Source organism: Chlorocebus sabaeus, chromosome 2 (assembly GCF_047675955.1).
Source record: "Chlorocebus sabaeus isolate Y175 chromosome 2, mChlSab1.0.hap1, whole genome shotgun sequence".
Classification (NCBI taxonomy): domain Eukaryota; kingdom Metazoa; phylum Chordata; class Mammalia; order Primates; family Cercopithecidae; genus Chlorocebus; species Chlorocebus sabaeus.
This window is the reverse complement of record NC_132905.1, coordinates 67086540-67108841: the sequence shown is the minus strand read 5'-3', so window position 1 is coordinate 67108841 and position 22302 is coordinate 67086540. Positions and strand designations below refer to the sequence as shown.

Here is a 22302-nt window from a genome sequence, read left to right as displayed (position 1 = left end):
CATGTTAGCTGTTTGTGTTATCAGTAAGGCTTCTAGTCAATAGTAGGTTATTAGTAGTTAAGTTTTGGGGGCATCAAAAGTTACATGCGGATTTTTGACTACACAGTGGGTTGGCAGGGTTGGCACCACTAACCCTTGTGTTTGAGGGTCACCCGTACATCTCTGCACGTGTCCTTTTTGTATGTGACCATGTTTGATAGTTCATTTAGATTATATGTTGTCGTTGTTGTTGTTTGAGACAGGGTCTTGCTCTGTCACCCAGGCTGGAGTACAGTATTGTGATCATAGCTTATTGCAGCCTCCACCTCCTGGGCTCAAGCCATTCTCCTGCCTCAGCCTCTCGAATAGTTGGGATTATAGGCACATGCCACCACACCTGGCTAATGTTTTTTTGTGTGTGTGTAGATACGTGGTCTCGCTATGTTGCCAGGGCTGGTCTTGAACTGAGTTCAAGCGATCCTCTCACCTCAGCCTCCCAAAGTGCTAGGATTACTGGCGTGAGCCACCACCATTGCCTTGGTTAAGATCCTTTAGGGGTATAGGGTACAAACCCACCCAATACAGCTTAAACCAGAGGCAATCCAGGGATGTCTCAGAACTTACAAATACATACAGCTAGCACCAGAAACTAAGGCCCCAGCCTTAGATTATATCTATATGTAAAATTGCTGTAGGGTAGGCACCTCTTGACTTTACTAGAAATTACCAAATTATTCTCCCAGTAGTTGTTCCAGTTTATATGCGTTACCAACAATATATGTTGATTCTTATGGGGCATGGTGGCTCACGCCTGTAATTCCAACACTTTGGGAGGCCGAGGCAGGTGGATCACTTGAGGTCAGGAGTTTGAGACCAGCCTGGACAACATGGTGAAACCCCATCTCTACTAAAAATACAAAAATTAGTGGGGCATGGTGGTGGTACCTGTAGTCCCAGCTACTCAGGAGACGGGCAGGAGAATTGCTTTAACCTGGGAAGTGGAGGTTGAAGTGAGCTGAGATCGTGCCACTGCACTCCAGCCTGGGCGGGCAATAGAGTAAGACTCCATCTCGTAAACCAAACCAAACCAAACAAAAAAACAGTATATGTTGGTTCTTATTTATTTCTCTGCATCCTGGCCACTACTTGGCATTATCTAACTTTAAGTTTTTGCCATTGTGGTGTGTATGAAATAGTATTTTATTGAATTTAATTTCCATTTTCCTGTCTGTTTAGTGAAGGTAATGTCTTCTTTTCTTACCATAGCACTCTATTTGTTTCTTTTATAGTACCCATCACAAGCTATTATTATGGGTGGGTTTGTTTCTGTGTTTATTGTGTGCCTCCCTATCTGGAACATAATCTTTGTGAAGGCTGGGATCACATTTCTCAGGTTTACTGTTTTATCCCCACAGCTCAGTCTAGGGTCTGGCATGGAGTGGCATTCAATAAATACATGTTTAATGAATGAACCAGGGTCGGAAAGTGAGTGCTTTAATAAGTCTGACATTATTGTAAGAGAAATACAGAAATAGGAAGTTATTTCTTTATCTTCCCCCTATCCAAACCTTATACTTTATTTATTTATTTATTTATTTATTTATTTATTTATTTATTTGAGACGGAGTCTCAGTCTGTCGCCCAGGCTGGAGTGCAGTAGTGTCACAATCTTGGCTCACTGCAACCTTCACCTCTCGGGTTCAAGCAATTCTTGTGCCTCAGCCTCCCAAGTAGCTGGGATTACAGGCACCTGCCATCATGCCCGGCTAATTTTTGTATATTTGTAGAGACAGGGTTTCACAATTTTGGCCAGGCTAGTCTTGAACTCCTGACCTCAGGTGATCTGCCCTTCTCGGCCTCCCAAAGTGCTGGGATTACAGGTGTGAGCCACCGTGTTTGGCCTGTACTTTATTTCATAGCCAGTACACAGTACCTTATTCTAGTCTTCATTTCTTACGTTCATTTTTCAAGGCTTTGAATATACTTGACTAGGAGGTAGTAGTAATAGAAAATAACAGAAATATTGAGTCACGCATGGTTTCATTTGATAGGGATGGCTATCAGCTCCAGCCTACGGCCTGTAATTTGAGATATATTGATGTCCAATTAGCCTGAGATGATATTCTGTGGCCCACATCAGAGAAACCAAAGCTCTGATGAGGTTCATTATTAGACAGGAAATTAAACTGGAAGCGCTTTGCCTTTTTTGGGATTCTCATTGACAGAGTGAATCTTGTCTTGCCTAATGTAAGACTTTCTGAGACAGTTACAGGCTTCATCAACAGAAATTCACTAGGCTAGGATGGTAATTTTTTTTTTTATTTTTGAGAAATGTAAAACTTGAGCATGACTAGAATAAATCTCAGTTAACTTTTCTGTAGTCCCTTTTTTTTTTTTCCCACCCAACCACTCTTAGTGCGGCATCTACTCTCAGCAGCTCGGTGCATCCTTTGTCTGCTTTATTCAGTTCCTGAGCTTTGCTGTGGCTACATCTTTAACTTATTGGCTTGGTTAAGATCTTTTAGGAGTAGAGGGTACAAACTCACCCAATATAGCTTACACCAGAGGCAATCCAGGGGATGTCTTAGAACTTACAAGTACACACAACTAGCACCAGAAAGTAGAGTAGTGGAAATGCCTACTAAAAGCTCTCAAGTTGATTCCTCTTTTCAAGAGAAGAGCCAAGCTGAAGTTAGAATCTCTTAGTTCCAATTACAAATATCTAGGGAAAGATACTGACTCAGCATGGGCCAGATGTGTCGCTGACTCCAGTAAGCTGTGGCATAAGGTTATGTTCCACAGACATGGTAGCCAAGACCCACCCCTGTAACGTGTGGATGACACAATCCTAGGCAGATACACACATAGGTGTCTAGTGAAATTATCTTCTGAAATTAATTATAAATTTTCTGAACATGTGTTCAGAAGCTCTGAAACCTCTCACTTGCTACCCAGCAACTTCTTCATATCTTCCATTTCCTTTTATTTTATTTTATTTTTTGAGATGAAGTCTCACTCTGTCACCAGGCTAGAGTGCAGTAGCATGATCTCACTGTACCCTCTGCCTCCCAGGTTCAAGTGATTCTCCAGCCTCAGCCTCCCAAGTAGCTGGGATTACGTGTGTGTGCCACCACAGCTGGCTGATTTTTGTATTTTTAATAAAGACAGGGTTTCATCATGTTGTCCAGGCTGATCTCAAAGTCCTGACCTCAAGTGATCCACCCACCTCAGCCTCCCAAAGTGCTGGGATTACAGGCATGAGCCACTGCGCCCGGCCACATGTAGTTTATTAATGTGTCCTGCCCCAGCTAGTGGGAAATGGCGGTAAAGCAGGTATTGAAAAACTTTGGCAACCTGGAGGTTCATTCTGCTTTTTCTGAGACCTTATATTATCTTGTTACAGGAACATGACATAGAAACAACTCATGGTGTGGTCCACGTCACTATAAGAGGCTTACCCAAAGGAAACAGACCAGTTATACTAACGTATCATGACATTGGCCTCAGCCGTATGTATTTGATTTTACACCTTCCCTTCTTATCATACTTGATCTTTGTATATTAAAAATCAAACAACAATAATATTCTAATAGAGCAGAGGTTTTCCCCTCTCTGTGGTAACCTTCCCTCCTTGTTCATTTGTTAATGGTATAAAGTTCCTGGGAAGTGTGCAGGGGAATATATTTTGGGGATACTGGAATCATATCTCGCCTTCATGTCTGCTAAAGGATTGAAGATTATACAATGAATTGCTTAAGAAAGTAGAACTCAAATCCATGTTTTCAAGCCTGTACTTTGTTTTTTTTGTTGTTGTTTGTTTGTTTGTTTCAGGTTAGAAAATTGAGAGTTGGAACTTAACTTTGTTGTGAGCTCTTCAATGAATTCGTAAAAGAGTTCTTGCTAGAGTCTGTCACCAGTGACTTTAAGTGGACTTTTCTAGATGGTAGTGTAAGATTCTGGCCCCAGCCATGGACATACAGAGTCTGCATACATGTGTTTTCTTTCACGCTGCTCTGGCTTTCATAAATGCCCTGCATTTGAGGCTACAGTTGAGTGTTAAAGCTTTTGTAGCTGCCTTGGCATGAGAAGTGATTTAAGCAGGTGTACAAAGAGGGTAGAAGTGGAAGCAGCAGCCCCTCCCTGCACCGTGGCAATTTTGCCGAGAGGCAAACTCCCATTAGGTGAATGTGAGCAGCTCAGGACATTCACTCCACCTGTGCTCTTGGGATATAATCAGTGTCTCTTTGAGAGATAGAGGAATAATGTCCATGAGAAATGACAGCATTATGGGTGTAAGATTATTTTGTACAATAATCGGAAGCCACCAAACATTAACAAAGTAATTTCTACTTTGCAGACATTATTTAGAATTGAGAATTATTTTCAATATGTATCTCAATATGAGATGTCTTATATTCAGCCTTTAGGGCAGCTTGAATCAGACAGATTGTTCAGACACCTCACTTTGGTGGGTTGGTGGTTAAAAAGCAGTGAAAGGAGGTGATGATAGGCATTGACTGAGTGGAGGAAAATTGAGGAGATACGGAGAGCCTGTGACTTACGGGTATTTTTATTCTTATAGATAAATCCTGTTTCAATGCATTCTTTAACTTTGAGGATATGCACGAGATCACCCAGCACTTTGCTGTCTGTCATGTGGATGCCCCAGGCCAGCAGGAAGGTGCACCCTCTTTCCCAACAGGGTAAGGCCACAAAAAGATCATCTGGGAGATAAGCACTCAGAGCAACTGGCTGAGCTCCAATGGGAGAAGTGGTTTGTGCTTCCCTTTGATTTTATTACAGTCTATAGGTTATACTTATTGACCATCCATCCTCATATTTTCTGTCCTTGGGCTCAGAGGACTGGTATTTACAGTTTTTTGGGGGAAACTGTATGTTTTCCCATATCCAGGAATGGCTCTCCGTAGCAGGTGCCTGCTTTCCTGTAATCTCAAGGCATAAGTATCTGGAACACCTACTTCTCACTGTCTTTATCTTTCCTTTCCTTATCTATTTGAAAGCTGTCAGTTTTTAGCCAGATGTGGTGACTCACACCTATAATCCCAGCACTTTGGGAGGCCAAGGCAGGAGGATTGCTTGAGCCCTGGAGTTCAAGACCAGCCTGGATAGCGGGCCGGGTGCGGTGGCTCATGCCTGTAATCCCAGCACTTTGGGAGGCCAAGGTGGGCGGATCACGAGGTCAGGAGATCAAGACCATTCTGGCTAACATGGTGAAACCCCATCTCTACTAAAAATACAAAAAATTAGCTGGGTGTGGTGGCGGGCGCCTGTAGTCCCAGTTACTCAGGAGGCAGAGGCAGGAGAATGGCCTGAACCCGGGAGGCGGAGCTTGCAGTGAGCCAAGATCGAGCCACTGCACTCCAGCCTGGGCAATGGAGGAAGAGACTTCGTCTCAAAAAAAAAAAAAAAAACAAGAAAAAAAAAGACCAGCCTCGATAACATAGGAAGACCTTGTCTCTACAAAAAATTTAAAAATTAGCCAGCCAGGCATGGTGTCGTTCACCTGTGTTCCCATCTGCTTGGGAGGCTGTGGTGGGAGGATCACTTGAGCCCAGAAGATTGAGGCTGCAGTGCCTGGGTGACTGAACAAGACTCTGTCCCCAGAAACAAAACAAAACAAAACTGTAATTTTTGTGTCCTTCCTCGAAACTCCCAACTACCTAGGCCCAAATTCAGATCCTCCTGAGCTTTCCTGGGAGCATCTCCCCATCCTGATAATGGAAATTTGACTCTCAATCTGATAATGGAAATTTGACTCTCAATCTGATAATGGAAATTTGACTATCTGTGTAACTATTTATTCTGAGAGGCTGTCCTGGCAGATAGAGGTGTGGGCCGATTGATTGGCTTTGGCACTCTCAGCTTCCTCCTACATCTGCTTTGCAGGGCAGAGTTACAGGCTCCCTACCTGTTTGTTCCCTGGACGGTGTGCTTATCGAGAAGACCTTAGGAGGAGTGAGCGCACACACTGTGGAATGCTAATTCTTCTCCTCTCCTTTCACTCATCTCCAGAGCTGCCTTTGGCCAGTGACTGCTGGGAAATAGACAATTGCAGACAAATAATAGCTAATACTTAAATAGTACTCAAACCATGTTCCAGACACTGCTTTAAATGCTTTACATTTGTTAACTCATTTACTCCTCATAACCTTATGGGATAAGTTTACTATTATTCCCATTTTATAAATGAGGAAACTGAGGCCCAGAAAAATTAAGTAACATGGCTAACATTACATAGCAAATAAGTGGCAGAACTAAGATTTGAACCCCGACAGTCTGGTGCCAGAATCTGTGCTGTTCTGACTCTATAGTGCAAATTGGCCAGTGGTCAGTTTATATCCAGCAAGATTTGGATCCAGTTCCTTTTTTCTATTTTGTGCACAAATGGTTCCACAGCACACCATCCCTTAAGTGTTCAGGCAGAGGCAGGCTGACTTCCCTGTCAGATGTAGAACAGATATTGCCTCATATATAAGTGGTCATCTTAGGATCAATTCCATCTTCAATTCTGTAATTGCTTTTTTTTTTTTTCTTTTTGAGATAGGATATTGCTTTGTTTCCCAGGCTGGAGTACAGTGGTGTGATCATGGCTCACTGCAGCCTCAACCTCCTGGGCTCAAGTGATCCTCTCATCTCAGCATCCCTACTAGCTGGGACTACAAGTGTGCACCAACATGCCCAGCTAATTTTTGTATTTTCAGCATGTCCGGCTAATTTTTGTATTTTCTTTTTTTTTTTTTTTTTTTTTTTTTTGTGAGATGGAGTCCCGCTCTGTTGCCCAGACTGGAGTGGCGAGATCTCCGCTCACTGCAAGCTCCACATCCCGGGTTCACACCATTCTCCTGCATCAGCCTCCCAGGTAACTGGGACTACAGGCACCAGCCACCACTCCCGGCTAATTTTTTGTGTTTTTAGTAGAGACGGGGTTTCACCGTGTTAGCCAGGATGGTCTCGATCTCCTGACCTCGTGATCCGCCCTCCTCGGCCTCCCAAAGTGCTGGGATTACAGGCGTGAGCCACCGCGCCCAGCCAATTTTTGTATTTTCTGTAGAGACAGGGTTTTGCCCTGTTGCTCAGGCTGGTCTCAAACTCCTGGGCTCAAGCAATCTGCTTGCCTCAGCCTCCCAAAGTGCTGGGATTACAGGCGTGAACCAACGCTCCCAGTCAGATGCTTACTACTTTTCTAAGAATTCTGATCTGGGTCTGTTCCTGGGCTTGCTCGAACATCTTAGGATCAGATGGGTCATACTATGAACCAAATTCAAAAACAGTAAAATAACCATGCCAGACACAGTGGCTCACACTTGTAGTTCTAGCACTTTGTTAGGTTGAGGTAGGAGGATCACCTGAGGCCGGGAATTCAAGACCAGCCCTGGCAACATAGCGCGACTCCATCTCTACAAAAAATTGAAAAATTAGCCAGGCGTGGTGGCACGCGCCTGTAGTCCCAGCTACACAGGAGACTGAGGCAGGAGGATAGCTTGAGCCCCGGAGTTCAAGGTTATAGTGAGCTGTGATTTCACCACTGTACTCCAGCCTGGGTGACAGAGTGAGACCATGTCTCTTAAAAATTTAATAATAAATTTTTAAAAATAACTATATTATTCTATGCCTAAGTGAAACAAATAAGCATTCATGCTAAGGGTTTGTAACTGTGTGCCCATAACTAGAAAACCTTTGTTTATTTTTGCATTTAGTTGTCTAAATATAGCAGTAGACCAAGACCCACTTACTGAGTTGACTCTTACTGCCAGAGGTTTACTGAGCCTGGACTCCAACTGAAGTGATTGTTAGAGGTTTGGAAATACCCTAAGAGAGAACCGTGTTACTAATTCTTTTCATGTGGCACCCTCTGGTCCAAAGGGCTGCTCGTTAGGATATAGAAACAGTGGATTCTTTTACTTTCTCCTTAGCATGGCAGTTGTAGAGATTTACACAATATGCCACAATCATTTTCAGGTACCACATCACCTCCTTTGAGCCTTTGGTAAAAGGAAATGCTTTTATCTAAGACTTCTTTTTTTTTTTTTTTTTTTTGGAGGGGGGCGAAATTTCGCTCTTGTTGCCCAGGCTGGAGTGCATTAGCGTGATTTCTGCTCAATGCAACCTCCACCTCCCAGGCTCAAGTGATTCTTCTGCCTCAGCCTCCCGAGTAGCTGGGATTACAGGCACGCACCACCATGCCTGGCTAATTTTGTATTTTTAGTAGAGATGGGGTTTCTCCATGTTGGTCAGGCTGGTCTCGAACTCCTAACTCAGGTGATCTGCCCACCTCGGTATCCCAAAGTGCTGGGATTATAGGCATGAGCCATTGTGCCCAGCCTTTTATCTAAGACTTCTGTACCTTTCCAGCTGTTCTAGTAATTGGGAATTGTGAGTACTTTCTAATTCAGGAGATATCGTTCTGGATTTCAGGTATCAGTACCCCACAATGGATGAGCTGGCCGAAATGCTGCCTCCTGTTCTTACCCACCTAAGGTAGGTTCATTCTGTAGTCTTTCGTGCAGTTTTTATTGACTTTCCATGGTGAATTCTTTAGTGTCTGTTTCAGAGGATACGATGGTTAGGAAAACAATAGTCACTGTCCTTCTAGAGCTTAGTGGGGTAACAAGTAAGCAAACAAATAGTAAAGTTTTATAAAATAAGTCAGTGGGGGTGTTGTGATAGAGAATGAGGGCAGGATCTACATTAGTAAGGCTAGTGAGGGAATTCCTCTCTAGGAAGGTGGCACATACGCTGAGACCTAGAAGATTTAGAAATCTACCTTGAGCTGGGCCCAGTGGTGGGAAGATCACTTAACGACAGGAATTTGAGGCTACAGTGAGTTGTGATCCCACCCCTGCACTCCAGCCTGAGTAACAGTGACACCCTGTATCTAAAAAATAAAAATAAAGCTGTTTAAATTTTTTCTAAAGGGTTCATCTCACTATGAAGAGAATGCTTTGGAGAGGAATCAGAGAGAGAAAGCAGGGAGAATAGTTAAACTTAACAATAGTCCAGGCAAGAGATAATGAAAGCATGGTACTGGATGCTGCTGTTGGGGATGATTGAAGTAGATAGTAATAGATAGATGGATATATTCTGGAGGTGGACTCCACTGACTTGCTGATGGGTTGGATACTGACAGTAAGCTACCAAGGATAACTCCCAGGTTTCAGTTTTATATATGTGTGTGTGTGTGTGTGTGTGTGTATATGTCTGTGTGTGTATGTGTGTGTGTGTGTGTGTATATATATATACACACACTACTTTTTTGTTTGTTTTTTTTTTTTTTTGAGATGGAGTCTGATTCTGTTGCCCAGGCTGGAGTGTAGTGGTGTGATCTTGGCGCACTGCAACCTCTGCCTCCCAGGTTCAAACGATTTTCCTGCCTCAGCCTCCCATTTAGCTGGGATTATAGGCGCAGGCCACCATACCTGGCTAATTTTTTTTGTACTTTTAGTAGAGACAGGGTTTCATCATGTTGGCCAGGCTGGTCTTGAACTCCTGACCTTCAGTGATCCACCTGCCTTGGCCTCTCAGTCCTGGGATTATAGGCGTGAACCACCGCCCCCAGCCTTAGTTATATTTTATTTAACCATTAAAACCAACTTGAAAGTAGGTGGTGGGATCCTTGTTGTTGTTGTTCTTGAGACAGAGTCTCACGCTGTCACCAGGTTGGAGTGCAGTGGCGTGCTCTTGGCTCACTGCAGCCTCTGCCTCCCGGGTTCAAATGATTCTCCTGCCTCAGCCTCCTGTTTAGCTGGGACTACAGGCGCACACCACCATGCCTGGCTAATTTTTTGTATTTTAGTAGAGACGGGGTTTCACCATGTTGGCCAGGATAGTCTTGATCTCCCGACCTCGTGATCCACCTGCCTCAGCCTCCCAAAGTGCTAGGATTACAGGCAGGAGGATTACAGGCATGAACCACTGCGCCCAGATGGGATCTTTGTTTTTTTTTTTTGTTTTTTGTTTTTGGAGACGGAGTCTTGCTCTGTCGCCCAGGCTGGAGTGCAGTGGCCAGATCTCAGCTCACTGCAAGCTCCGCCTCCCAGGTTTATGCCATTCTCCTGCCTCAGCCTCCCGAGTAGCTGGGACTACAGGCGCCCGCCACCTCGCCCGGCTATATTTTTTTGTATTTTGTAGTAGAGATGGGGTTTCACCATGTTAGCCAGGATGGTCTTGATCTCCTGACCTCATGATCCGTCCGTCTCGGCCTCCCAAAGTGCTGGGATTACAGGCTTGAGCCACCGCGCCCGGCCGGGATCCTTGTTTTATAGATAGGAAAGGAACCAAGGCTCAGAAAGTTAGGGAAAAGGAAAAAAGCACTTGCCCAAATTCTCACGTCTAATAAATATCAGAGCCAGGATTTCAACCCAGGTTGTATGCTTTCAATTATGCAGTGCTGCCTCCAAATGAAATTGACTCTGTCATTTGTCATTATGTCCTATTCACAGCCTGAAAAGCATCATTGGAATTGGAGTTGGAGCTGGAGCTTACATCCTCAGCAGATTTGCAGTAAGTATATAGAGGATTAGCCTCAACATGCTTGAGGCACTGCCTGAGTCACAGCTATTACGCTGTGTTAAATGACCAGGCAGTATTCTGGGACTTATGTCAATTTTTCTGTAACTTCTGTCAGCTTTAGATGCAGGTTGTATAAAGCCTTGCTTTGTACTTATAATACTTGAAAAATCACAAATGGAGACAGTACGTCATCAATAAAAAGCCATTCCTAGATGCTGCTTATAATGGAATTTTGTACAGCCATTAAAATTAAGTTTACAAAAAGCTTTATAATGATACATGGTTTGCATACATTATAATGTTAACAAAAAAGTTAGAATAGAATAGAATATGACAAAACATAAAGTTTGTCATAACTGTAGGAAAGGACTGGAAGAAAATGTACCAAAAAATAGTAATGGATTGATGTGTGGTAAGATAATGTGAAATTTTATTTTCTGCTTTTTATAATTTCTCTGCTTATCAAATTTTCTACAGTGAATGTAATCACTGTAGTAAGAGAAAAAAAGTAGGGTAGGGGCTGGGCGCAGTGGCCCCACTCTTGTAATCCTGGCACTTTGGGAGTTTGACGTGGGCAGATCACCTGAGGTTGGGAGTTCGGACCAGCCTGGCCAACATAGTGAAACCCCATCTCCACTAAAAATACAAAAATGAGCCAGGCGTGGTGACGGGTGCCTGTAATTCTAGCTACTTGGGAGGCTGAGGCAGGAGAATTGCATGAATCCTGGAAGCCAAGGTTGTAGTGAGCTGAGATTGCATCACTGCACCAGCCTGGGCAGCAAGAGTGAAACTTTGTCTCAAAATAAATAAATTAATTAATTAAATAAGCTAGAGAGTTAGAACTCGTTTTAAAGAAATTTTTTTTTTTTGAGACAGAGTCTTGCTCTGTCACCCAGTCTGGAGTGCAATGGCACAATCTTGGCTCTCTGCAACCTCTGCCTCCCGAGTTTAAGTGATTCTCCTGCCTCAGCCTCCTGAGTAGCTGAGATTACTGGCGCCCGCCAATACTCCTGGCTAATTTTTGTATTTTTAGTAGAGATGGGGTTTCACCATGTTGGTCAGGCTGGTCTCTAACTCTTGATATCATGATCCTCCCCTCTCACCCTCCCAAAGTGCTGAGATTACAGGCGCAAGCCACTGTGCCTGGCCAGAAATTATTATCATTATTTTTTTCAATACCTCCTCAGTGATAGGAGAGTCTTCTGAGGATGATATAAACTGTTCATGTGGTTTTGGGGAAAAAAAAAACAACTTTAGAAGCCCCTGTTGAGAACAAAGATATATGAGTGTGGAGCAGCCGCTTGTGCCAACGGCACTTTCCCAATGAGACAGATCCACCATGAGTTGAACAACTGCATATAGATCTTTGCAAGGCAAGATAATTTGATAGTAAAATAAGTAATTTGATAGTAAAACCAGAAACTGGTTTCCAGATGCTAAGTCAGATTTCAAGAGCTATTTTTCCACATGTTCTCCTTCTTTGTAGTTTTACTTTCAAATGTGAGGCATTAAGGCATGTAAGAAAGAATTGATCAATCATGTTCCAACTATTTAGAAGAACTGTGGGAGTGTAGCTTTCATACTGTCGTCTTTGCCTCATCTTTCAGCTCAACCATCCAGAGCTTGTGGAAGGCCTTGTGCTCATTAATGTTGACCCTTGCGCAAAAGGCTGGATTGACTGGGCAGCTTCCAAAGTAAGTACCACATGAAGGTGTCCATCAGCTCATCTTCGCCCATATCAAAACAGCTTAACAGTTTTTCATTGAGGTATATATACAGTTAAGGGTAAAAATGTTAAGTATACAGCTTGAAGACTGTTTACATATAAAATCACCATCCAATCAAGATACTTCAGAATGTTCCCAGCTTACTAGGGGATTCCTTTGTATCTTTTCCTAATTGATACTTCTTCTCCTTCCCTGAAATTACCTGTTCTGACTGTTGCCACCAGAGATGAGTTTTATCTGTTTTTAAGCAGTTTCATCTGTTAAATTGGAATCGTAGCTTTTTTTTTTTTTTTTTTTTTTTTTTTTTTTGAGACGGAGTCTCACTCTGTTGCCTAGGCTGGAGTGCAGTGGTGCGATCTCAGCTCACTGCAACCTCCGCCTCCTGGTTCAAGCGATTTCTCCGCCTCATCCTCCCGAGTAGCTGGGACTACAGGTGTGTGCCACCACGCCCAGCTAATTTTTGTATTTTTAGTAGAGATGGGGTTTCACCATTTTGGCCAGGGTGGTCTCAAACTCCTGACCTCGTGATTCGCCCACGTTGGCCTCCCAAAGTGCTGGGATTACAGGCGTGAGTCACTGTGCCCGGCCAAAAATGTATTCTCTGTCTGGTTTCTTTCATTCATCACGGTGTTTGTGAAACTCATCCAAGTTGTGTGTAGCAGTAGTTCTAAATTACAATTTGGGCCAGGCGCGGTGGCTCATGCCTATAATCCCAGCACTTTGGGAGGCTGAGGTGGGCGGATCACTTGAGGTCGGAAGTTCAAGACCAGCCTGATCAACATGGAGAAACCCCATCTCTACTAAAAATACAAAATTAGCCGGTGGTGCATGCCTGTAATCCCAGCTACTCGGGAGGCTGAGGCAGGAGAATCACTTGAACCTGGGAGGCGGAGGTTGCAGTGAGTCAAGATCGTGCCGCTGTACTCCAAGCCTGGGCAGCAGACAAGACTGTCTCAAAAAAAAAAAGCCAGTTGTGGTGGCACACGTCTGTGGTTCCAGCTACTCGGTAAGCTGAGGTGGGAAGAATGCTTGAACCCAGCAGGTCGAGGCTGTAGTGAGCCATGATCATGCCATTGGACTCCAGCCTGGGTAACAGAGGCAGACCCTGTCTCGAAAAAAAAAAGAATCTGGCTGGGCATGGTGGCTCATGCCTGTAGTCATAGCACTTTGGGAGGCCAAGGCAGGAGGATCGTTTGAGTCCAGGAGTTTAAGACCAGCCTCGTCAACAGAACAAGACTTTGTCTCTACAAAAATGTAAAAGGTGGTACGTGCTTGTAGTCCCAGCTACTCGGTAGGCTGAAGGGAAAGGATTTCTTGAACCCAGGTGTTCAAGGCTGCAGTGAGCCATGATCATGCTACTGCAGTCCTGCCTGGGCGACAGAGAGAGACCTTATCTAAAAAAAAAAAAAAAAGCTTTATTGATACTCAAACCATGAGATTCAATAAGTTGATATCTAGGAACTTATTTGAAAGGTAGTTAGTGATCTTTAAAAAGATTTAAAGAGGGCAAAGCGTGGTGGCTCACATCTATAATCCCAGCACTTTGGGAGGTCGAGGTGGGCAGATCACCTGAGGTCAGGAGTTCGAGACCAGCCTGACCAACATGGTGAAACCCCGTCTCTACTAAAAATACAAAAATTAGCCGGACGTGGTGGCACACACCTGTATTCCCAGCTACTGGGGAGGCTGAGGCAGGAGAATCACTTGAACCCAGGAGGCAAAGGTTGCAGTGAGCCGAGATGGTACCACTGCACTCCATCCAGCCTGGGTGACACAGCGAGACTCCATCTCAAAAAACAAACAAACAAACAAAAAAAGGATTTAAAGAGATGGATAATTTTTTTTTTTTTTAATGTAACACCTATATTGTGCTTACTGTGTACCAGGTACTGTTCTTAAATGTCTTTTTTGTTTCTTGTTTTTTGTTTTTTGAGACAGAGTTTCGCTCTTTTTGCCCAGGCTGGAGTGTGCAATGGCATGATCTCAGCTCACTGTACCCTCCGTCTCCCGAGTTCAAGTGATTCTCCTGCCTCAGCCTCCTGCGTAGCCAGGATTACAGATGCATGCCACCACGCCCAGCTAATTTTTGTATTTTTAGTAGAGACGGGGTTTCACCACGTTAGTCAGGCTGGTCTCTAACTCCTGACTTCATGATCTGCCCATCTTAGCCTCCCAAAGTGCTGGGATTACAGGCGTGAGCCCCCGCGTCCAGCCAAATGTTTTAGATATACTTAACCTTTTCATCCTCAGAACAATCCATTGGTACTATTACTATCCTACAGAGAAATTATTTACTTAAAATTACATTGCTAGTAAGGGGGTTGCAGACCCAGAATATTCATTAAAGCATTGTTTTAATGCTTTAAAGCATTCATTAAAGTGGGCGGATCACTTGAGGTCAGGAGTTCAAGACCAGCCTGGCCACCTGGCCAACATGGTGAAGCCCATCTCTACTAAAAATACAGAAACGTAGCCAGGTGTGGTGGCGCACACCTGTGGTCCCAGCTACTTGGGAACTGAGGTTGGAGAACCACTTGAACCTGGGAGGTGAAGGTTGCAGTGAGCCTGGATTGCGCCACTTCACTCCAGCCTGGGTGACAGAACAAGAGAACAAGACCCGGTCTCAAAAAAAAAAAAAAAAAAGAAAAGAAAAGAAAACAAACAAATGATGTCTTTTGTATTGTTTTTTCGTAATTTTCTCTGATAAGCATATTTTTATTAAAACTGTTAAAATATTCTAGTCACTAGCAAACTGCAATCTAATATCCATTTCTTCCTATGTTTACATTTTTGAGAAATGAGGTATTTCTTAGCTGAAACACATTAACAGTGCTATTGTCAGATGCTGTGGAAATTCCTTCTCACAGCCTGCCTTATTTAAAATTTGTCCTGGCTGGGTGCAGTGTTTCACACTGCTAATCCTAGCACTTTGGGAGGGTGAGGCAGGAGGATTGCTTGAGCTCAGGAGTTCAAGACTACCCTGGGCAACATAGTGAGACCTTGTCTCTATAAAAAATTTAAAAATTAGCCTGGTGTGGTGGTGCACACCTGTAGTCCCAGCTACTTGGTGGCTGAGGCCAGAAGACACTTGAGCCTGGGAGGTCAAGGCTGCAGTGAGCTATGATGGCACCACTGCACTCCAGCCTGGGTGACAGAGCAAGACCCTGTCAGTCAATCAACCAAACGTGTCCTAATTCGTACTATGTGGGTACAATTCTTTTTTTGAGACGGAGTCTTGCTCTGTTGCCCAGGCTGGAGTGCAGTGGCACAATCTCAGCTTGCTGCAACCTCCACCTCCTGGGTTCAAGTGATTCTCCTGCCTTAGCCTTCTGAGTAGCTGGGACTACAGACGTGTGCCACCATGCCTGACTAATTTGTATATTTTTAGTAGAGACGGGCTTTCACCATGTTGGTCAGCCTGGTCTCAAACTCCTAACCTCAGGTGATCTGCTGGCCTTGGCCTCCCAAAGTGCTGGATTACAGGTGTGAGCCACCACCCCCGGCCTGATTTTCTAGTTCATAACCTGTGCATCACTGATAACCTATACAAAGATTTCGGGACTTCTTTCTGGGACTATATGATCCTACTCCAGGCATAGCCATGTCTGTCTCCCTCAGCGCCTCTTCTCCATGCCTACCCCCAATTCAGTACTTCACCCCTGATCAGCAGTACGAGTTCAGCATAAAACCAAGGAAGAAGGCTTAACAGGAATCAGCAACATAATTTGAGTTGGAAATTTTTCTGAAAATAGACTACAGTATGTGGATTTACACAGATTGCTGCATTTATTAGACTGTGAGATGCATCATTTTGAAATGGAAAAATTAGGAGAAAAATGTTTAAAACTCAAGAACAAGCCGGGCGCGGTGGCTCAAGCCTGTAATCCCAGCACTTTGGGAGGCCGAGACGGGCGGATCACGAGGTCAGGAGATCGAGACCATCCTGGCTAACACGGTGAAACCCCGTCTCTACTAAAAAATACAAAAAACTAGCCGGGCGTGGTGGTGGGCGCCTGTAATCCCAGCTACTTGGGAGGCTGAGGCAGGAGAATGGCGTGAACCCGGGAGGCGGAGCTTGCAGTGAGCTGAGATCCGGCCACTGCACTCCAGCCTGGGTGACAGAGCGAGACTCCGTCTCCAAAAAAAAAAAAAAAAACTCAAGAACATTCTGTAAACACCTCATTTCCTCCTACTTCCTGAAATGAAGATAGCAAAAACGGGAAGAAAGAGAAAAAAATTGTTTTTGTCTCTTGGAAGTCATGGGAGTGATTTTTAGTCCTTATCAACCACAAGTCCAGTGTAAATACGGAAATACAGACAGGAATAAAATATCAAACAGCCATGAGGTCTAGGTCTCAGGCTTTCAAAGAAGGAATGTTCAGTGTCTCTTCCAGTCCCCTGTTTCACAGCAGGCTTTATTATCACCCTGGAAAGGAGACAGTTTTTTCTGATTTGTTTCTCATCTCTGTTTCTTTGAAACCACGAAAATGTATAACAATGAATTGTGGGGCTTTTCTCTTTTTTTTGAGACGGAGTCTCACTCTGTTGCCCAGGCTGGAGTGCAGTGGCACAATCTCGGCTCACTGCAAGCTCCGCCTCTCAGGTTCACGCCGTTCTGCTGCTTCAGCCTCCAAAGTAGCTGGAACTACAGGCACCTGCCACCACGCCCAGCTAACTTTTTTGTATTTTTAGTAGAGATGGGGTTTCACCATGTTAGCCAGGATGGTCTCGATCTCCTGACCATGGTCCGCCCATCTTAGCCTCCCAAAGTGCTGGGATTACAGGTGTGAGCCACCGTGCCCGGCCAAGGGTTTTTCATTTGTTTTTTAAGAGATAACATATATAATAAAGTGCATTCATTTTAATTGGGTAGCTTGATAAATTTTTGCATATGCTTACGTTCTTAACACAGAGTTTTTATCTTTTCAGCTCTCTGGCCTGACAACCAATGTTGTGGACATTATTTTGGCTCATCACTTTGGGCCGGTAAGTACCTTTTCCACCCAGAAGAGCTGTGTTTATTGGTTTGCATGCAAATTCTTATTTTACCTCAGGAAAGAAGGGTTACCTTAGAATTTACCTGACCCTAGTAAATAACAGTTCCAATGTAGTCTGAAAGGCATGTGGCCCTGCAAAGGTGAATCTTTAACTCATTGCCACATGACTGTTGACATGTGGAGCTATGAGAGAAGATAGCATCTCCTGCTACCTGTTCCTGTAAGTAGCATGCCATCTGTTAATGTTTGACATCATGTGCCTCCCCAGACATCTTTAGAGCCATTAGGAGGTCTGGGAAAGGCTTCACAGAAATAGACATTTCAGGGGGGAAAACCATGAAATAATAGTGCTGAAAGAAGCTTAGAGATTATCTTGTTCAAGCCCCGTGTTTTTCAACTGGTGAGGAAACCGAAGTCTTCACAGAAAGTGGCAGTTATCGTGTACATAATTGCTGGGTAGGGGAGGGAGCTTAACTGGTAGGTGAGGGGGACCCTTCAAAGGGAAAAGTGAGTTGGGTGACTGACAAAGGAGTGATGGAGTAAATGAGCAGTGAGGTCAGAGAGCTGTGAGGTGTCTGGAATGAGGAGACGAGCATGGGTGCTCAATTGTAACCTGCTTAATTTAAAATACTATCTGAAGGAAAATGGCAGATGGGAAGAAAACTGCTAGTTTTTTTCCTTTCTGAGTACTGATTATTTATAAGTACTTTAGATGTGCAAACCAAGTTGCTTTTTACATGGTTCTATTAGTCTGATTTTAAGATAGGGAAACCAAAGACCAGAGAGGCCACATAACTTGCCACCACTGTCCAGATAGTAAATGTGGAGCTGACATTTGCATCCAGGTCAGGCTAAGTCCGAAGTCCATAGTCTTTTATTTCATCATATTTTTATCAAAGTTACAAATTCACATATATTTTAGAGTAGAGAAGTTCTACAGGGCTTATTACAAAGAATCTGTCACCTATCCCATATTCTGCTTTTTAGTGGCAACCACTTTAATTCTTCCAGCTGACTCCTTTGGGTTTTGCCTCCATCTTGCCCTCTCTTTAATTGAGGTAATTCTTATACATAGTGTAATGCACACATCCTAAGTGCATCTCAGTGACCACTTACTGATGTATAGTTTCTTGTAACTACCACCCAGAACACAAATAAAACATTTTCATCACCCCACAAAGGTTTACTCATTATCCTTTCCCACTCAATAATTCCCCACCCCAAACAAGGTTTTTACTATTCTGTTACCTCCATAGATTAATTTTGACTGTTCTTAAACTTCATATAAATGGAATAACAGAGTGTTTACTTCTCTGAGTCTGGCTTCTTTTGCTCAACATACTATCTTGAGATTCATCCATGTCATTCCATGTGTCAGTAGTTCATTCTTTTTTATTACTGTGTAGCAGCAGTTCATTGTATTAATATACTACAAATTAGGGGTCGGGCGCAGTGGCTCCACATCTGTAATCCAGCACTTTGGGAGGCCGAGGTGGGCAGATCACTTGAGGTCAGGTGTTTGAGACCAGCCTGGCCAACATGGTGAAACTCTGTCTCTACTAAAAATACAAAAATTAGCGGGACGTGGTGGCATATGCCTATAGTGCCAGCTACCTGGGAGGCTGAGGCAGGTGCCCCATAGTGGGACCCTGTCTTTATAAAAATTCAAAAATTGGCTGGGTGCCATGGCTCATACCTCTAATCCCAGCATTTTGGGAGGCCAAGGCAGGTGGATCACCTGAGGTCAGGAGTTTGAGTTCAGCCTGACCAACATGGAGAAACCCTGCCTCTACTAAAAATACAAAATTAGGCTGGGCATGGTGGCTCACACCTGTAATCCCAGCACTTTGGGAGGCCCAGGCAGGTGGATCACAAGGTCAGGAGTTCAAGACCAGCCTGGCCAACATGGTGAAACCCTACCTCTACTAAAAATACAAAAAAATTAGCCACGTGTGGTGGCACACGCCTGTAGTACCAGCTACTCGGAAGGCTGAGGCAGGAGAATTGCTTGAACCCAGGAGGCAGAGGTTGCAGTGAGCCTAGATTGCCCCATTACACCCCAGCTCTGGGCGACAGAACAAGACTCCATCTCGGGAAAAACAAACAAACGAACAAAAAATTAGCCCGGTGTGATGGTACATGCCTGTAATCCCAGCTACTCAGGAGGCTGAGGCAGGAGAATTGCTTGAACCCAGGAGGCGAAGGTTGCATTGAGCCAAGATCGTGCCATTGCACTCCAGCATGGGCAACAAGAGCAAAACTCTGTCTCAAAAAAAAATTTTTTTCAAAAATCAGCCGGGCTTAGTAGAACATGCCTGTGGTCCCAGCTACTTGGGAGGCTGTGATGGGAGGATCACTTGAGCCCAGAGTTCGAGACCGGCCTGGGCAACATAGCGAAAAGAAATACTACTTCATATAGGCCTCTGAGGGGAAAGCTAAGGCCAGTATTTAATAATTTCCAAAAAACAAGAACATCCTCACTATATATAGAGAGTTATATATATATATAGAGAGAGAGAGAGAGAAATATATATATAATATATATTTATTTAAAACATATATATAAATTAAACATATATATATGTTTAATTTAAAACATATGAGGTCACAGTGGAGTTTCATAAGTCTTATTTTCGTAAGACTGAAGAATTCATTAAAATGTAAGCATCCAGGCTGGTCTGAAGGTAGGGAATTATCTGAATTGATTGTTCACAGTTAGTTAAAGATTGAATTCCCTGTTCTACTCCTTCCCCTTTCTCACTGCTGCTCTTGACCAGTCAAAAAGATAATAAAAATTAAAAATAAATTTTAAAACATGTAAGCAAGTTAATGCTTGTATTACTTTGAAATGGAAACAAACGTGGTTTTTAAACATGAATAATGTTCAATTCACCAATAAGAGAAATAAATTAAAAATACGTTTGTACTAGCAAGGATGTGGGAAGACAGGTAGTGTAAATAAATGAGATAGCTCTATATATGCGGATAAGGAATGATCTTTACCATACTTTACAAGGGAAAGCAAGTGTAGAACAATGTCTAGAGGACTATAATTTGTGTTTTCAAAAACATGGGAGTCTGTTTATTTGTTTGTTTGTTGAGACAGGGTCTTGCTCTGTTGTCTGGGCTGGAGTGCAGTGGTGCCATCTTAGTTTGCTACAGCCTCGACCTCCTAGGCTCAAGCCATCCTCCTCCTTCAGCCTCCTGAGTAGCTAGTATTACAGGCATGTACCACCACACTAAGCTAGTTTTAAAATTTTTTGTAGAGATGGGGGTCTAGCTACATTAACCCACGCTGGTCTCAAACTCCTGGCCTCAAGAGATCCTCCTGCCTCAGCCTCCTAAAGTGCTGGGATTACAGGCATGAGCCACCACACCTGGCCTATCATTTGGTATTAACTTTTCTTATAATACCTTTAGAATGAGACTGGGGCTCTCACAAAGTTTTCTAGTAGTGATTCACGTACCCTTCAGTTTCAGGTAGACTCTTGTCAGTTTCCAACTGTATTCTGGGTTCATTTCATCCACATGGTTGTGAAAATGTGAAGAAAGTTTTTCCATATCTCTATTTCTCTAACAAGGCTTGGTCACCAGTAAACTTTACACATTGCCCTGGATTAACAGATTTCTTAATTATCCCTGATATTATTTCTTTCCTCCAATGCAAGAATTTTCCTTTCTGCTTAAAACTGCTTGATGATGTATATGTGTATGCACACACGTATTTACATGTATGCTTATGTACTCAAGAATCTGGCAACTAGCTCTGATGGCATCCGAGAAGGCCAGCAACAGAGTGACCATTAAACAGTGGGTGGTGGAGAGGGAGACTTTTCACTGTATAGACCATTTTGTTTCTCTCGTATTTTATACCTTCAAAAGTATTGGTAATAAGATTAAAATAAATGAGCCAGGCACAGTTGAGTGTGCCTGTTGTCTCAGCTCCCCAGGAGGCTGAAGCAGGAGGATGGCTTGAGCCCAGGAGTTCCAAGCTGCAGTACCTTATGATAGTGCCTGTGAATCGCCACTGCACTCCAGCCTGAGCAGCATAGTGAGTCCCCATCTCTGAAATAAAATTTAAAAGATTAAAATAAATAATGAATTACTAAATCAATAAAGTGTCATAAACACAATGGAATATATAATTATACAGTGTATAATATTAAATGGTGGTACATATAGATAGGTAATACGCTGATGATATCATTGAAGATATAGATAAGTTAATTGCACAGATTTATGGTTATTAGAAGAAATGCAGCCAGGTGCAGCAGATCACTTGAGGTCAAGAGTTCAAGACCAGTGTGGCCAACATGGTGAGACCCTGTCTCTACTAAAAATACAAAAAAATTAGCTGAGCATGGTGGTGCATGTCCCTCATCCCAGCTACTCAGGAGGCTGAGGCAGGAGAATTGCTTGAACCCGGGAAGTGAAGGTTGCAGTGAGCTGAGACTGCACCATTGCTCAGCCTGGGTAACTGAGCAAGACTCTGTCTCATAAAAAAAGAAAAGAAATGTTACGCTCCATTCGTTTTACACTTTGTGGTTTATATGTTTCTATAACTTTTCTTACTTAATCTTTAAAACAGCCTTGTCAGATAGCTGGTTATTGTCTTCATTTTATAGTATCTCCGTTTTTGTGAAGAATGGCAGAACATTAAAAAAACACACAAAGAAATCAGGGTTCAGAGTGATGAGGTGACCCTAAGTTCCACAACTAGTACTTGAATCCTTTGCTGCCCTCATCTGACACAGAATATGGCACTGAACCAGTCTGATGCAAATCATCAGCCATTCAGCCTACGAGCACATCAGTAGTCCCCAGGCTCTGCCCCAGTTCCCATCATGAGCTGCACGAATTGACTCATGGTAATGAAAATGCAAACCAAACAAGATAGACTTACTCTGGAGCTCAAAAGCTTGCCCATGTCTTCTTTAAATTGTTCTAGGAAGAGTTACAGGCCAACCTGGACCTGATCCAAACCTACAGAATGCATATTGCCCAAGACATCAACCAAGACAACCTGCAGCTCTTCTTGAATTCCTACAATGGGTATAGTTTTTTCCCAT

At 43.4% G+C, this 22302-nt stretch overlaps 1 protein-coding gene across 5 annotated transcripts in view; it reads left to right on the top strand.

Annotated features, from left to right (window-relative positions):
- The window catches only part of NDRG3 (NDRG family member 3), an 87198-nt gene that overhangs the window by 49349 nt on the left and 15547 nt on the right, over nucleotides 1-22302 (top strand). For 4 of the 5 annotated variants that reach the window (XM_073009543.1, XM_073009536.1, XM_073009522.1 and 1 more), the window contains 7 exons: nucleotides 3383-3488; nucleotides 4562-4682; nucleotides 8416-8478; nucleotides 10440-10500; nucleotides 12117-12203; nucleotides 17166-17222; nucleotides 22182-22285. In XM_073009543.1, coding sequence (XP_072865644.1) covers nucleotides 3383-3488; nucleotides 4562-4682; nucleotides 8416-8478; nucleotides 10440-10500; nucleotides 12117-12203; nucleotides 17166-17222; nucleotides 22182-22285 — 599 coding nt within the window. The remainder of the gene's footprint in view (nucleotides 1-3382; nucleotides 3489-4561; nucleotides 4683-8415; nucleotides 8479-10439; nucleotides 10501-12116; nucleotides 12204-17165; nucleotides 17223-22181; nucleotides 22286-22302) is intronic. The other variant, XM_073009528.1, reaches the window with a different exon arrangement.